Genomic DNA, 17,900 nt, shown 5'->3' with positions numbered 1-17,900 from the left:
AGATATTGGTCTGTTGCCTGAGTTGTTGGACTTTACTGTACAAATGTTCCAGTAAGATCATCTTTTATTCAGGCCAGTAGCATATTGTCAGTGTTTGCATGGTGCAGAATTACACTAAGGCTGGTTGTTGATGATGAAGGATGTAAGGATGAATTTACAACTATCTGAAGCGAAACGTTCTTACCGCCAGTTAGCATGAGGGCACACTTGCACATGCAGTTGTCATTGTCCATGTCCTTAGTGCTGAAGTCGGCTCCGTGGATCACCAGACTGCTCTGTCGGCCGGCAGTCCCACTGTGGCTCTTCAGAAACAACCTGAAACACATCAGGAGGAAGAAGGAGAAGGTATTAGGACGTAAAAACCCAACCAGGGTCAGGAAGACAAAGGTATTAGGACGTAAAAACACACCAGGAGGAAGAAGATGAAGGTATTAGGACATCAAAACCCAACCAGGACCAGGAAGATGAAGGTATTCGGACGTAAAAACCCAACTAGGGTCAGGAAGACAAAGGTATTAGGACGTCAAAACCCAACTAGGGTCAGGAAGACGAAGGTATTAGGACGTAAAAACACACCAGGAGGAAGAAGATGAATGTATTAGGACGTCAAAACCCAACTAGGGTCAGGAAGACAAAGGTATTGGGATGTAAAAACACACCAAGGAGGAAGAAGATGAAGGTATTAGGATGTAAAGACACAATCAGGACCAGGAAGACGAAGGAAGTAGGATGTAAGAAGAGCGCATAGACGCAGTCGTTTAAAGCAATAAAGGCAGACAGACGACATAAGAAGCTGCAGAAACGTCTCTTGAGAGATATTTATTTAGCTGTTGTGATGGGGTTCATGTCCAACACCTGGAACAACATTAACAGAGATCAGAACATGAAGAATGAAAGAAGGAACAAGTGAAGGACCAGCAGACGGAGTGAGGAATGTCTGGGAATCACATTTCCGTCTGCAGGACGTTAATTTACAGCGTGACAACAGACCGAACAGTTAAACGCTCTGAGACGCTGGTTAACTTATCATCTGCTCGCTGAACAAACTCTCCGAGGATCTCTGGAGTCAAACTACGTAATATTTCTCTTTGTCTTGACTCCTGGTGTTTATGAACCGACCTCCTGCTGATCAGCCTCGATTCATGATGCCACATTCTTGCGTCATGAGACATTTCTTCTGCCAGTCTAGAGCTATTTTACCCCTAAATCTGACAGATTTTACATGAAACTAGGCAGGTTTGGAAGGCAGATTATCTTACAGTATATATATAAATATATATTAGCATTTTTGACTTTTTTTTGGTACTATTGCTGCCAAATTTTACTTTTTGGGACTAAGCTTTATTCACATTATTGAAGCGTCTCTCCTGAGCTGAATCTCTTCAAACGTTCGATGCTCGACGACATAAATTTAAAAGTAATATTCAGTTTGGAAGCAGATTTCTGGGTGTGTTTTACTGTGAACCGCTGATGGTGTGATTCAGACGAGCTGACAATCCTGCAGAAAAATCCTTCCTTTGTTCTGCTCAAACATATTTTCTCTCGAGAGTTCTTTATTCTCCAGCTTTCCGATGAGAAACGAACAAATGCACAAACAACATTTTTCAGGCGATGCTGAGAAGCTGGTAGCTGGGAGACGTCAGGATGAAGATCTCAGAGAAAGAGACTCTGAGGACAAAAAGCCGGTCGGCTGAAGGACTCCTGTATTTGGACAGCTGTGTAAATGTCTGAGGGAGACTGAGGGGAAAATCAGCAGCAGAAAACACCAAACTGAGTGAGTCATGAGTGCAGTTTGGATAAAAGTTGTGTTGGTAGTTTTATCTGGTGACTACGAGGCAGCAGATGTTTGACAAACAACAAGACCTCCATCAGATCATTCTGGTTCTGAGGAATAAAACATGAAGCGTCTCAGTAGAAAAAAAAAAACACAAACACATCTATATCTTATCTACGGTTTTGGTCATTTTTTCGTTTCTTTTTTGTGATTTTTTTCTAGTTATTATCTGTAATTTAACTAAACAAGGAAATTCTGTAAAATAATTATTTAATTAATATTTTCTGATCCTTTATACACATAAAATTTGTGTAAAATAACATTAATGATATAAAAACAGTACAATTTTACATTTCACACACTGTGAAAGTTTGAAATATTTGCAAAAATATACATTTTATTTACAGTTTTTTTCATTCACATCATTCAACAAAACATGTAAATGAAGACTGTTTTTGATTTTTTTTCTAGTTATTGGCCTTAATTTTTTAGCCATTTTTCAGTCTTTATTAAACATAAATTTTTCCTCAAACAACAGCTAATTTCTGTAAATTTTTCAGATTGTGATTTTTCTCGATATAGTCTGTAATTTAAAAAAACTGTTTGTAAAATAACAGCTTTTCAGTCCTAAATAAACATAAGATAGCGTTCCTTTACCTAAATAAACATCTTTTTAAATGCAATTTTTGCTGACAAAACAAAACAATAAAAGAAGAAATTACTTTTTGTAAAATTGTAGATTATTAATGTGGACTTTATTTACAGTTTTTGCCTGTTTTCTTATTTTGAACATCTAAATGAATACTAATAAATTAATATAGACTATATATATACACGCACATACACACATATATACATTGTTTTTACAGTCAACATGTAAATTACTATTTTTTAAATGATTTTCATGCTGATTATCCGTCATTTATTACATTTAAAAAACATTTTTCTGTCATTAATATGCATGAATTTCCCTTCAAATAAAAGCTAATTTCTGTAAAATAATTATTTTTTTGGGTAACTTCATGTAATTTAACAAAACAGGGAAAATCTGTAAAAAACAAACAAACAAACAAACCCTGTACATTGTTATAAAAATTGAAGTTAAAAAGCTTCATTTTTTACGGTTTAGGATTGAATTTATTTCACATTATGAAGTGACCACTGGACGGCTTTAACGAGGTTCTTTGAGGACTTTACAGACTCGAGTGAATGAAAGTCGTTTATCTGACCTACATGATGCCGTTTATCTGGACTCTACGAGGCAGCAGATGTCCTGAGATGTTTTCCAGCTCAGAGTAAACTCACCTCCTAAAACGCACAACATGACCTCCATCAGCGACTTCCTGATTCAGAGGTCGAGACCCGCCGCTCTGAGGAAGAACAGACTTTACTCTAAAACATCTCTGCTCCCTGATTAATGTCCAGGACGCTTCATCTGGACGGAGCTTCTCTCTGACAGCCGGCTTTAAATAGTCTGCGGCTGTGTTTACCGGCCGCCATGCATATTTACCAGACCAACAACTGACAGCTGCAGTTTTTCCTGTCCGGGTCCATTATGTACTCAGATGATGAGTGGAGTAATTCAGAGATGAGCCAAGTAATGAAGTCAAGAGGAAGAGACGCTTTTACCGAAGCCAGAGAGAGAAAAAAACCTTCAACGGGATGACGGCATCGACTCATTCATGGAAACGAAAAGTATCTGAAGACAAACTTCTAAAGGAGTCGGTCCGTATAAAATCAAACTAATTTGAGAAAAAGTTACACAAAGAATCATCTGGTTCTTCATCTCCAGTAACTTTATTAATGATCACAGTTCTACCTTCATACTGTGAATATTTCCACAGTTCCAGGTCCTTGAAGTCCATAGAGGTGGGTCCAGATTTATCACTTTTTAAAGGACTTTTTCCATCATTTCTGAGCCTCAGAGCTTCATGACATTTTAGGAGGAGAAACATATCGGAGTTCTGGGAACAACTACAACTAAAGTAAGTAAAAAAGCTAGAAAATCACCACAAAAATGGCAAAAATTACCACAAAAGACAATCATCCCAAAAAGAGCCAAAACTACCATGAAAGTTTCAAATATACCAGAAAAAATGCTGAAAATCATCAAAAAAGGACCAAAATTACCATAAAATGGTAGCCTAGCCCCGCTAGACCCATGTTCTGAAGGCACAAGGATCTAAGCACGCTCGACGGGGAGGGAGGCGGGCTAAAAGGTTGTCTTTCAAATCACTCTGCAGCAATTGTAGGTATACAACCAATCAACACAACGAATAGGCTCCTAGAGCGCTGGAAATCAGAGGATGCGGTAGTTCAGTGAAGCCTTATTTATACAGTCAATGGGTGAAGCTCAAGTATATTACAGACATGTTAACAGAAAGATTATTCAGAGTCGGTGCTAATGGAGCTCAACGACTGTTGTCGTTTTTATTGTCGACCCTGACAGAGAATTAAATTCGTTGCCGTGGGTTGTCTAGCGCGGCTAGGCTAGTTGTTTCCGGTTGTTTCTGTCAGAATCGTCGCGCCTCTGTCGTCACTTAGTTACGCCCGCCTTCTGACTCTACACTTCATGGTGATTGGTCCGGCCAGTTTTAGGAGAATCCAGCCTCGAGCCTTATGGAGGGTAACTAGACCCACCCTGGCAGAGAATTAAATTCATTGCCGTGGGTTGTCTAGCGCGGCTAGGCTAACAAAATGGTGAAATTGTGACAAAAACTCAAATTTTGTACAAAAAACAGCAAAAATCACCCCCCACACAGCCAAATTTACCCTGAAATATAGTAATATGCCAGCAAAATTACCACAAAGAAACACAAAAAGACCTAAAATCATCACAAAAAAGAGGTACATATATCACAAAAAGACATGATGAGAGATGGAAAAGTACCACAAAATGCCAAAACTACCACAAACAGATGCAAAATAGTACAAAAAGAAAACGCAAAATCACCGCAAAAGGTCTAGAAATACGACAAAAGGTCCCCAAATCACCACAAGATTAAGTAAAAATTCCACAGAAAGATTGAAAATCTCCATTAAAAGAAGCAAAATTACCACAAACAAACATAAAAAGACCCAAAATCACTACGAAAAGAGACAAATATAGCAAAAAAAGGCACAAAATTTCCACTGAAAGATACAAAATTACCCCAAATCACATAAAGAGGTAAATCTACCACAAAACACAACAAAATTGCCACGAAGAGACACAAAAACACTTCAAAAAGGCTCCAAACTATCACAAAACGGTGCAAAATCACCGTAAAAATACATGACTATCTCATAGAAAGACACAACATTTCCATTAAAAGAAGCAAAACTACTAAAAAGAATCATCTGGTTCTTCATCTACAGTAACTTTAATGGATATAAAACTGATCTGGTGTCAATTTTTCACAGAACTCAGATGTGTTTTTCCTCCTATAATATCATGGTTCTATCTGCTGGACTGATGAAGTTCTGAGGCTCAGAAATGATGGAAAAAGTCCAATAAAAAGTGATAAATCTGGACCCACCTCTACGGACTTCAAGGACCTGGAACTGTGGAAATATTCACAGTATGAAGGTAGAACTCCTAGAATGAGTTTTACTTTGTGCCACCTAGGTTTGTTGTTGTCATTATACATCTCTAATATCTACTGTTGCTGCTGGATCAGTTCTGGTCTTTAGAAAAGTGGGAAAAGTCAAAGTTGCAACAGCACATGTCACTAACGACATACAAACATTTTCCCATTTACCTCTGGCTGTTTTTAGTTTCAATTTTATCACCACTGCTATAATTCCTCCCCAATTAACTGACATTTATAGGTTTGCTGACCTTTACACAGTCGGCTAACATTAGCTATCCCTGCTGCCGGGTATGATTTAGGACACAACAGTCACCGAGCAGAAGGCTGGACAGCAGCACACAGCAGGTGTTGAAATAACATGAGTTAAACACAGCATATTGTTGCTAAAGTTAGCAAGCTATGCTCAGCCTGGTTGTCAAGCTTCACCTTTAGAACTGCAACACAGACCTGACACCATGAGGGAGAAACTACACAAAGAAAGATTCATGTCAAAGTGAAAACAGATTTCTACAAAATGTCAAGGATTAAGCTCAGCTGCAGCCAGTTGGTGCTGGAAGTCAACAGTTAGTAAATAGATGATCTGAGGTCAGTGAATGTCGTATAAAGACTCCTGGATCTGGAAGGTCCAGTCTCTGGCTGATCAGTTCTCCTGGACAGAACTACACCATGAAGACTAAAGAACAGTCCAAGAAAGTCTGAGAAAAGGTTGTTGAAAAGCATCAGCCAGGATGACACAAGAACATCTAAAGTTCCTGAAGATCTCCGAGACTCCAGTTAAATCCGTCATTAAGAAATGGAAGGAAGATGGAACATGAATAAATCTGACTAGAGCAGGACGTCCTCAGAAACTGAGAAACTAGTGAGGGAGTCCACGAAGACACCTGTGACTCCTCTGAAGGAGTTCCAGGTTCAGCAGCTGAGATGTTAGAGACTGTTCATCCAATAACTGTTGTCTGTTCTTCACCAGGCACAGCTTTATGGAGACAAAGAGAAAAATTCTGTTGGAAAAAACTCAAATTCAATATGGACTAGAGTTCACCAGAAGACATGTGGAGACTCTGAAGACACCTGGAAGAAGGTTCTTTGTTCTGAGGAGACCAGGATGGAGCTTTTGGTCCATCAGACTAGACACTGTGTTTGGACACCAAATTCTGAACATCATCACAAATAAGCCATCCCCACTGTAAAACACGGTGGTGGCAGCATCATGATGTGAAGCACGGTGGTGGTAGCATCATGATGTGAAGCACGGTGGTGGCAGCATCATGATGTGAAGCACGGTGGTGGTAGCATCATGACGTGAAGCACGGTGGTGGTAGCATCATGACGTGAAGCACGGTGGTGGTAGCATCATGATGTGAAGCACGGTGGTGGCAGCATCATGATGTGAAGCACGGTGGTGGCAGCATCATGATGTGAAGCACGGTGGTGGTAGCATCATGACGTGAAGCACGGTGGTGGTAGCATCATGATGTGAAGCACGGTGGTGGTAGCATCATGATGTGAAGCACGGTGGTGGCAGCATCATGACGTGAAGCACGGTGGTGGTAGCATCATGACGTGAAGCACGGTGGTGGTAGCATCATGACGTGAAGCACGGTGGTGACAGCATCATGACGTGAAGCACGGTGGTGGTAGCATCATGACGTGAAGCACGGTGGTGGTAGCATCATGACGTGAAGCACGGTGGTGGCAGCATCATGACGTGAAGCACGGTGGTGGCAGCATCATGACGTGAAGCACGGTGGTGGTAGCATCATGACGTGAAGCACGGTGGTGTCAGCATCATGACGTGAAGCACGGTGGTGTCAGCATCATGATGTGAAGCATGGTGGTGGTAGCATCATGATGTGAAGCACGGTGGTGGCAGCATCATGACGTGAAGCACGGTGGTGGTAGCATCATGATGTGAAGCACGGTGGTGGCAGCATCATGACGTGAAGCACGGTGGTGGTAGCATCATGACGTGAAGCACGGTGGTGGCAGCATCATGACGTGAAGCACGGTGGTGGCAGCATCATGACGTGAAGCACGGTGGTGGTAGCATCATGACGTGAAGCACGGTGGTGTCAGCATCATGATGTGAAGCACGGTGGTGGTAGCATCATGACGTGAAGCACGGTGGTGTCAGCATCATGATGTGAAGCACGGTGGTGGTAGCATCATGATGTGAAGCACGGTGGTGGCAGCATCATGATGTGAAGCACGGTGGTGGCAGCATCATGATGTGAAGCACGGTGGTGTCAGCATCATGATGTGAAGCACGGTGGTGGTAGCATCATGATGTGAAGCACGGTGGTGGCAGCATCATGATGTGAAGCACGGCGGTGGCAGCATCATGACGTGAAGCACGGTGGTGGCAGCATCATAAAGTTTGGATTTGGATACAAATAAATATTTTTTATATTCATAGTTATTATTTATGTGAATTGGATGCAGTCTACGCCTATCTGAACAACAGGTTGAGGATTCCAGAAACGGCAACACTTCCAAAGTAGTACAATTCTGCAGGTAAACTGCAGACCTGGCAACCCTGATCTAACCTAACTAACAGATGCCGGTTAACTGCAGCTCAGTTAATGGTAAAACCAGATGCTTTAAGTGTAGATTTCTATATTCAAGAACATGTAAAAACTGGATTTTCTGTTATTTGGCACTATGGTTATATTAATAAACTGAACTGAATTTAAAGATACAGTTTTCACATTAGCTGCTGCACCATTTCGCAACACACAAAGTGAGACAAATTCAAATTAATTTAAACTGCTCCCACTCAGAGATCAGATTCTACACAACTGGAAGTGAGTTTCTGCAAAGACCAAGAGCTGTTGGGTTTTCAGAGGCAATTATCCTAAATGTTCGTCTCAGAGGGAGATACATCAAAAACCTGAACTTTTTACATGATTAAACCCCACGAAGGGTAAATTAGATTTCTTTGTGTGTGTGTGTGTGTGTGTGTGTGTGTGTGTGTGTGTGTGTGTGTGTGTGTGATCTGGGTGAACTGTAATGAGCTTTAAAGCCTCAATACAGATTCAGTTTCAGTTGTGACGAGTCTTTGCTCCTGAGAATTACAAACTGTGTAACGTGGGAAATGAGCTTCGACGGGATCAGGTGAGCTATCGGATGACCCTAATATGTTTATCTGAAGAGGACTCCAAGTTAAACTGGGTTACGCCGGCCGACGACTTCATCAGACTGTAGAAATGCGGCGATCTAACAACATTCAACGCTGGAGGTTTCACACATTTGTGAGAAACTTTCCATCCACCGGTTATTCTTTATGTCCCGGCAACAATATAAGCACAACATCACGAATAGAAGATTAACTGTTCTCCCCAGAAAGCATGTTGAACATCTAAGCGGACGTAAATCTGTCTTTACGTTCGTAGAAATGCAGTTAATTTAAAACAGAGAAGGAGCCCACACAGATGACAGATTTGTTGCATTACAGATGTATGTTTGGAGTTCTTCTTTCTGTACGACTTTCATACAGAGAAATTCCTCAGAGGTCGTTTGTGAAACAACGGCAGGAATAAAATGAGATAACAAGAGAGCAAGATCTTTAAAGTGAAGTGGTTTTTCCATCTCCAGCAGCTGGGTTGACTGAGCGCGTGCAGACCCACACCTGGCAGCCATTAGCCCCCTGAACTGCCGTCTGATTGGCCCATTGCAGAGGTTAATCGCCCTGACCAATGACTGGCTTCCTACCACGAGGCCTCCGAGGTGTCTCTGCTGCTTCTGGGTGTCAAATGGCTTCATATGGACACACAGTCGTACGTAAAAGGAAAATACACCGTTAATTCTCATTGCTTTCTCACAGTCACATTCTTTATGCTTTGAGCTCATTGATGGAACAATAAAGCCAAACGGGGTTAAAGCCTTCCACTATAATTCCCCTCCTGACCACTAATTCCAGACATTTTAGGTATTTTCTAGACTTTAAATAGCTTTAAAATCATTTTATTGATTAGGGGAAATTCTCAAAAAGTGGTTTGAAGTGCAGAACAAAATCAGTCGCTGTGTTGTTTGATAATAAAATACATACAAAATGATAGAAACAAAGTGCATAATGGTAGATAATAATGAAATATTGCACTATTTTTGAATTGTTGCTGTGTGTGGAATCTTCATATTTACATTGGGTTGGCGTACTCTGTCTCCATCTCACATGAATAATACCTATGATTAAAAAAAACAAATTTATTTATACCCAAACCCCACAACATCATGATGCTGCCACCACCGTGCTTCACGTCATGATGCTGCCACCACCATGCTTCACGTCATGATGCTGCCACCACCATGCTTCATGTCATGATGCTGCCACCACCGTGCTTCACGTCATGATGCTGCCACCACCGTGCTTCACGTCATGATGCTGCCACCACCGTGCTTCATGTCATGATGCTGCCACCACCGTGCTTCACACCATGATGCTGCCACCACCGTGCTTCACACCATGATGCTGCCACCACCGTGCTTCACGTCATGATGTTGCCACCACCATGCTTCATGTCATGATGCTGCCACCACCGTGCTTCACACCATGATGCTGCCACCACCGTGCTTCACACCATGATGCTGCCACCTCTGTGCTTCACAGTTTTGTATTGTTTATGTGAAAGTTATATAGAGGGTCATCCAGCAAAAATGTACAAACACTTTTTCTGTAATATGTGAAAATAGCATAAGAAGCATCTGATGGACATCATTTACTGATTTTGATCAACTTTTTAAGTTTCACACATCATTTGGTGACTTGCGTTGAAGTGGTAATGTTGCATCATCTTAACGTTGTGTGTAATTTCCTGCCACCAGAAGCTTGAAGAGACGAGTTTTAAGATTTTCTCAGTGTGAGTTTTGGAAAAGAAAGAGGACACCATGTTTTGGAACTTAAATCTCTGCCAATATCTTCCCCAAATCCCAACACAAAGCACATCTAAATGAGAATCTGTATGGTTCCATTGGGACCTTTGGTCATTACCATATGAAGAAATCACCGGATTTAAGAACTTGGCTGTTCGCACAAAGAAGGATATTGAATAAAGATGTGGTGGCTCGATCAGAAATAAACCTTCAAGTCTTTTCTTCCAGCTGGGAGGCTTTGAACGATCACAAATCTGTGTCTGTGCATAAATTCAGACAATGAGAAGGTTTCTATCGGGGATGATTTTGGAAACGGTTCTTCTGGTCGATGCCCAAAATGCTTCTCTGCATCTTTACATGTGAATTAATGTTAAAAAAATGCATGAAACGCAGTCAGGAATTCAACCATCCACATTCTACGCCGTGGAAGGAATTACATCAAATTCTGATTTCTGGCAAAAAATATAGAGACTGTAGAGACACAGCCATGCTATAACATAATGTACAAACCATGTTGAGTTAATGGATGATGTGATATTCAGTGTAAATGAAAAGTATTCACCCTTCTTTGGAAGTTTTCACCTTTAAGTTGAGTTGCTGTTGCTGTGGTATTATGGTGCATTCAACACCATAATACCACAGCAGCTCATCTGCAAACTGGACAAACTGAGACTCAGCACCACACTCTGCAACTGGATCCTGGACTTCCTCAGCCAGAGGCCACAAGCAGTGCGAGTTAGTACTAACACCTCCAGCAGCATCACCCTGAGTACAGGGGCCCCACAAGGCTGCGTGCTCAGTCCATTGCTCTTCACCCTGCTGACACACAACTGCACGCCATCCACAGCTCCAATCACCTGGTCAAATTTGCTGACGACACAACTCTGGTGGGCCTCATCAACCAAGAGCGATGAGACACACTACAGGGAGGAGGTTGCACTCCTGTACACATGGTGTGGGAACAACAACCTCCAGCTGAATGTCAGCTAAACCAAAGAAATCATCTTCGACTTCTGGAGAGGCCACAACCAACACCTGCCACTAACCATCAACGGTGCTGCTGTGGAAAGAGTGAGCAGCACCAAATTCCTGGGGTGCACATCAGTGAGGACCTCTCATGGACCACCAACACCACCTTCCTGTTCAAGAAAGCTCGGCAGCGCCTCCACTTCCTGCGGAGACTTAAGCGGGCAAGTGCTACACCATCTGTCATGACCACTGTCTACAGGGGGACAATTGAGAGCATCCTCACTAGCTTCATCAATGTGTGGGGTGGAAGCTGCACTGACTACAACAGGAGAACCCTGCAGCGCATAGAGAATGCAGCTGGGAGAATCATTGGAATAACTCTCCCCTCCATACAGGACATATACATCATACATCATACATCATACATCATGATGTGACCGTACGTCACATCATCATGCTGCCACCACCATGCTTCATGTCATGATGGTGCCACCACCATGCTTCACATCATGATGCTACCATCATGCTTCATGTCATGATGGTGCCACCACCATGCTTCACATCATGATGCTACCATCATGCTTCATGTCATGATGCTGCCACCACCATGCTTCACATCATGATGCTACCACCACCGTACGTCACATCATCATGCTGCCACCACCATGCTTCACATCATGATGCTGCCACCACCATGCTTCACATCATGATGCTGCCACCACCATGCTTCACATCATGATGCTGCCACCACCGTGCTTCACGTCATGATGCTACCACCACCATGCTTCCAAGGGGGTGAATATTTTTTATGAGAAATGATTACAATAAGACTTATGCTTAATCCGACTGGGTGCAAAATTGGTTGTGAATGACGTACTGTACTTTGTAAAGCATTAGGAATCAGCTTCAGCAAATAAAAAAATTCTACATCACTATGCGTATTGTTTGTATGCCAAATTAATGGTAGTCTACCCGACCAACTCTATCCCTTAAAGAATTTAGGATGTATTTATTAAATAACCTTGCATAAGTAGTTCTTGGAACAGCAGATCTTTATTTGTAAGAACAATTACTCTAAATACTACTAGAATCTTTTCTGACCCTGTCGCCATTAAAATGTTATTAAGCACATTTATTCTTTAGGTGGTAGTTTAAGTGTCCAGTTACAGTGAACAATCCAGCCCACCAACATTGTGAGTATCCTGTTTTTTGTTTCATCGATGACTGTCAGATACACCTTTATGCAGATGATACTGTTTTGTACTGATAGAATCCTGCTCAATTTGGGAAATTTCAACTCCCCTCTGATGCACTGCAAACTGTTTTTCTTCACTCTGAGGCCCTTAGATTATCTTCTTCATTTCACTTCTAGGATTCTTGCTGCAGATTTGAGTCTCATAACTACATTTTGCAGGCTAAGTTTAGATGTTCTCTCCTGGCTAAGTGGTGCTACAGTAATTACTGGGATTTATATATTCACAAAGGTATCGTCAAAAAGTTGCAAAATGCACAAAACCACTTAAAAATCCATCTGATCTCTTCTCTGTAATTTCAAGACATTATTATCATCTATCTGCTCCAATCTGTTTATCTGAGCTGACACTGTTTATCATTCAGTTCTGTATTTCCTCGTTACATAAATTTGTTTTGCGTAACATGCAATTTTCATCCATAATTTTCTCTCTGACTCACATGTATTTTATTTTTGTTCTCTCCATCTGTATTTTCTTTAATAAATCTCTTAGCTGTTTTCACTTCTTTCCTGCCTTTCTTTCTACATTATCTTTTGATAATGAAAATGAAAGGCCGATTTTTGCAGCAGAGAAACGTTGACAAATGAGAGCGATTAACTAAATGTGTTGCTCTGATAGCCGCAGTTACAAAAATATTTGCAGGTCGTCAAATTACATCTGACTTTATTATTTTCTTTGGTGCAGCACCACAGCAGCCAAATGAGTTGTGATGATAGGGGCCTTTTCCGGCTGTTTATAAAAACAGTAACCTCTGTAATTATGGTGACCCCAGCAAACAACACAAAGAGCTCATTTCACAACAGCATGAGGTTCAGCAGGAACATTACAGGTCCGTTTAACTCACATTTACTGGCTGAGATACGCTCATTCAACACTAAAACTACATTTCTGTTGTCAGATTATACTGTACGGGTTTAGATTGAGCTGATTTCTCACTTTATTTGGCTGCTAAAGCTGATCTCTATTATCATTCATTAAAGTGCAGTTTGTTTTCTTACTCAAATATATGTTATTTACTGTAGCGACATTAAACTGTGAAAATTTGCATCATGTTTAAAACATCTGATAGAAACATACAGTAAATATAAAAATAAAGACAAGGATCAAATTATTTCTCTTTAGGTTTATAGATCTTTTTTTTTTTTTTTTTTTTTTTTTTAGAAAAACTGTGTAAAGAGGCTGAAACATACTGGGAACCAGAATAAAGAGGCTGAAACATACTGGGAGCCAGTTTAAAGAAGCTGAAATAAACTGGGAATCAGTTTAAAGAGGTTCAAACACACAAGGGACCTGGTTTAAAGAGGCTGAAACATACTGGGAACAAGTTTAAAGGAGCTGAAACACACTGGGAACCAGTGTAAAGAGGTTAAAATATACTGAGAACCAGTTTATTGAGGCTGAAACATACACTGGGAACCAGTTTAAAGCAGTTAAAAGATACTAGGAGTCAGTTTAAAGAAGCTGAAATATGCTGAGAACCAGTTTAAAGAAGTTGAAACATACTGTGAACCAGAATAAAGAGGCTGAAGCATACAGGTAGTCAACTAAAAGAGGATCAAACATACTGGGAACCAGGTAAAAGATGCTGAAACATACTGGAAACCAGGTAAAAGATGCTGAAACATACTGGGAACCAGTCTAAAGAGGCTGAGTTTTGTATCATCTGCAGTTGATCAATCGATTTTTGGTCCAAGAGGTTTAAAAGGCAGTTGAATTAATCCAAATATGATGAAATAAAAGTGCGTCAAAGTGTCTCAGTGCATGTAAAGGTTAAAGTAGACATTATTTCTGAAATATTTCTATGCTGAGAAACCATGGCTGTACAAGCTTTGTGGTGCGTAATCAGCTGTCAGATCATAAGTTGTTGTTCGTGGAATCACACTCTCTGGACAGAACTACATTACTCAACATCCAGCGCCGGCATGCAAACAATTCAACAGTCTAATAATATTCACTGAGAGGAATAATCATTTTTCTTAGTGCAATTGAATTGTCAAAGCCGGGTGTTTAGTGTTGCTTAACTGGGTTTCCTGGGACATGAAGCAATGAAACTTTTCACATCCTTTCATTCTCTCCTCACCATCAGACGTTTACCAAGCAGCCAACTGAAACCTAAAGACGCGCTGTAATGCCAGCTTTTTCCACGAATGCTGCTCTATTTATTCAAATCCTGTGATTGTTAATGCTATACAGGTTTATTGTGGTGGGCAAAGCCAGCAAGGATTAGACGCCTGAGCAAAGATTAATGGCAGGTCAGAGCTATTGGAGCAATAAATGTGACGTTTATTCCATGTACATGATTTCATCTATGGAGATTAGAACCTCGTATTTCATACAGGAATAATTGCATAGCTCACTCCCTCTCTGCAGGCTGAGTAATTCTCAGTACAAGCAGATGAAACCAGAACGCTGGCAGCAGGACAAACATTTCCTGGCTGGTGAAGCCTAATATTGTTTATGATAAATGGTGAGTCGTGTGCATTGTTGGACTTCAACACCGGACGGCTTCCAAGTGGAGCTCGTCTATGTTTTTGAGCCTCTGCGTGTGTTTTAGAGGAACAGATTGACTTTACAGTTTGAATTCTTTAGAAATGTTTGTCTGGCTCGCGCTGACGTAGACTTTATTCCAGTAAACCGCCTCACATGACAGAAAACACTCCAAAAGCAACAGAAAGACAGGAACCATCACTTACAGCTATCTGTCCGGCTTCAAAGACATAAATGGGATCTGGAGAGAGTTTTGACATTTAAAAGCAGAAAAAGTGCCAAAGCAGAGAGAGCAGAATGCGGCCGTCTGTTTTTGGGAACAGCCATTTGGTTTGATTTGGCAGCAGCGTGCGGTTATCACACCACAACGCTCTTTCAGAACAGATCTATTTATAGAGCGGCATGGCGGCCGAGCTGGACTGGACGGGGATGCCCTTTATCTGCCCCAGTGGGACCAAAACAAGACCACAAAAGGTCAAGAGTGGGCTGCTGAAAATATGTGAGGGACAGAGGAAAAGATGATGCAAAGACAAATATAGCTGTTTGTGAAGCAGAGTTACAGAAGGTGTAAGATGGCGCTAAAGTTCTCACTATTTCTGTCTTTTAGCTCCTGTGAAGTCGATCAAACGGGGATAAGAGGCCTCCATAATAACTCCCATCCTGACAGCTAGATATAGATGATGGTGAAGATTATTTGTCAGAAATCTAGCCTTGAAACTGAAAAGTACTGACATCTATGGAGTGCATCTTCGCTCAAAAGTCGTCCTCTGACACTTAAAGGAAGACTTGGAGATTAGTTTTGTTTGAGCTAAAAAAAAATCCTTCATCTGTCTCTCATATGAGCAGCATTGAAAAGTTAGCATGTTTATTCCTACAAAAAAACACAGATTCTTATTTTGCACTGCTTGCTGTACACTAACTACCAAGCTAACTAGCAGACTTTATGTTAATAATATCGTGCTACATTCGCTTTACATTAGCTAAGGCTGAGCATCCCTGCTAATTTATAATGTAATGAATAAAGTGATTCTATTCTATTCTATTCTATTCTATTCTATTCTATTCTATTCTAATTTGTGATTTGACATTATTTTTTAAGGACTTTTAACTACAACTTTAACAAAGTTGTCATTTTTGAGCTTTTGACGTCTAAACTAATTGTCAATAACACAAGAGTTTTCTTTAAATTAACAATAATTTGTTTGTTAATTAAACAAAATGTTGTGGTTCAAGTCAGAGTAACATAAAATATTGATCAAAATGGCTCATGGGGTAAGAGGATGCCACATTTTATAATAACAAAGTTGAGGTATTTTATAATTGAATTAACTTCTGATTGCATTTTAATCTTCATAAAAGAAAATAGACATTTCCCCTAAGGGTGGCATCTTCCCTTGGTTTTCCCTCCATGTTGAGATCTGATTTACAGTCCTACAAACATTGACCTCTACTTCACATATCTGAGTCAGAAGTCACCTAATGTTCTTTCACATTACAGTTGGAAATAACGACTGAAGGTAACAGGAGACTCAGCTTCACTCAAAACCTCAACTATGCATCAAATTCAAAGCTACAAACCAATTCGATCTCTTCCGGCTGATTGAAATCCATCCCGCAGCGCCTCAGAGGAACCTCGGGGCTCATTTCAGGTACGAACTCCTCAGCAAAACAACCTCGTGATGTCAAACGCCTGTCATCGCGAGACAATTCTGAAAATTAGACGTGGCACGAGGCCTACTGGCCGCCGCCGAGGGGAAACACTTCAAACCTCTTCTCAGAGCGTCGAGGCATGGAAGAACTGATGTAAACGCTTTTAGGTTATGAATCCTGTTCGTCAGATGTTTCACAACTGAAGCTTATCGGACAGAACCGGCCTTCCAGTGGAAACGGCAGAATTGGAGGTGTCAGACGGAGCCTCTGAAGCCAGCGATTGCTTGGAACTCGGAGGAATTTGCAGTAGTTTTCCACATCAGAGAGGCCAAGCATCTGCCACAGTTTGAGGCCTGTTATCATTAAACCCCCACTAAAGAAAACAGAAACCTTCGGCCCGAAACACACGAGGACGACGCATCAATCACGACGACAGCGATACGTTTGGGTTGGAAGGAATCTGCAACGAGACGAAGCTTCACCACAGACTTATATAACATTCGGGGTTAGGATCTTAACACTTTCTGCCTGTCCGTCGTGTTTTAGATACACATTCCTTCCTCCTGCCTTCATCTGTGACTCACAGTTTTCTGAAGAACAAAACAAACTCTTCACGCCGGACACGTTTCCGACACGGCGGCTCAGACTTTCATTTCACGGCCGTTGGACGGAACAAATACACTTCGATTCTAATCAATACGGTCTTCGTTTGTCTCGCAGAAATCTGTAACCGTTTAACACGTGGTGCAGAATATGCACCTCCAGTTGCAATCAAGTTCTGTAAAAAAAAACAACAACTAAAAATTCTGCGTTCTTTGGCTGAACCGTGAAGATATTAGCGACTCGCCTGCGACCAACAGTCACACGATGAAAACTCATTTCGATTGAACAGCAGGCAGCGTTTCCACAGAATATTAAAATAAATTAAAAATGTAATTCGTGAAATATTTGCTTAATTCTGCATTTGGAGACTGTTAAAACCAAAACATAACCCATTAATCCAAAAACAGTTTTCAGCAGACACCCTCCAGCTGGTTTATGAGGCGTTACTGAGCAAAAAAAAAATGATCTCAGAATAAATAAGTAAAATTATGATGAAAAATTGCCGTTTTTTCTACTTTCCAACTGTTTGTGAATTACTTATCTACCTATTTATTGGAAAATTACTGAGTCTTCTCTTTCTTTCTCATGTAAAAATTTGCCTAAAATAAACCTTCTGCATAAACCAAATTCTGAAAAAAAAAAAAAAAAAATTTAAAAAAAGTAAATTCTGCTCTTCTTGATGCCACTAAAAAGTAATTACAGACAGAACGAAAGGAGACAAATATG

General features: G+C 40.8%; 1 protein-coding gene across 2 annotated transcripts in view; it reads right to left on the bottom strand.

Annotated features, from left to right (window-relative positions):
* The window catches only part of angpt1 (angiopoietin 1), a 93,706-nt gene that overhangs the window by 9,407 nt on the left and 66,399 nt on the right, over nt 1-17,900 (bottom strand). For both annotated transcript variants that reach the window (XM_022211840.2, XM_051955471.1), the window contains exon 8: nt 185-315. In XM_022211840.2, coding sequence (XP_022067532.2) covers nt 185-315 — 131 coding nt within the window. The remainder of the gene's footprint in view (nt 1-184; nt 316-17,900) is intronic.

This window comes from Acanthochromis polyacanthus, chromosome 11 (genome assembly GCF_021347895.1).
Source record: "Acanthochromis polyacanthus isolate Apoly-LR-REF ecotype Palm Island chromosome 11, KAUST_Apoly_ChrSc, whole genome shotgun sequence".
Classification (NCBI taxonomy): Eukaryota; Metazoa; Chordata; class Actinopteri; family Pomacentridae; genus Acanthochromis; species Acanthochromis polyacanthus.
Note: the sequence above shows the minus strand (reverse complement) of the source record. Positions and strands in the feature narration are given on the sequence as shown.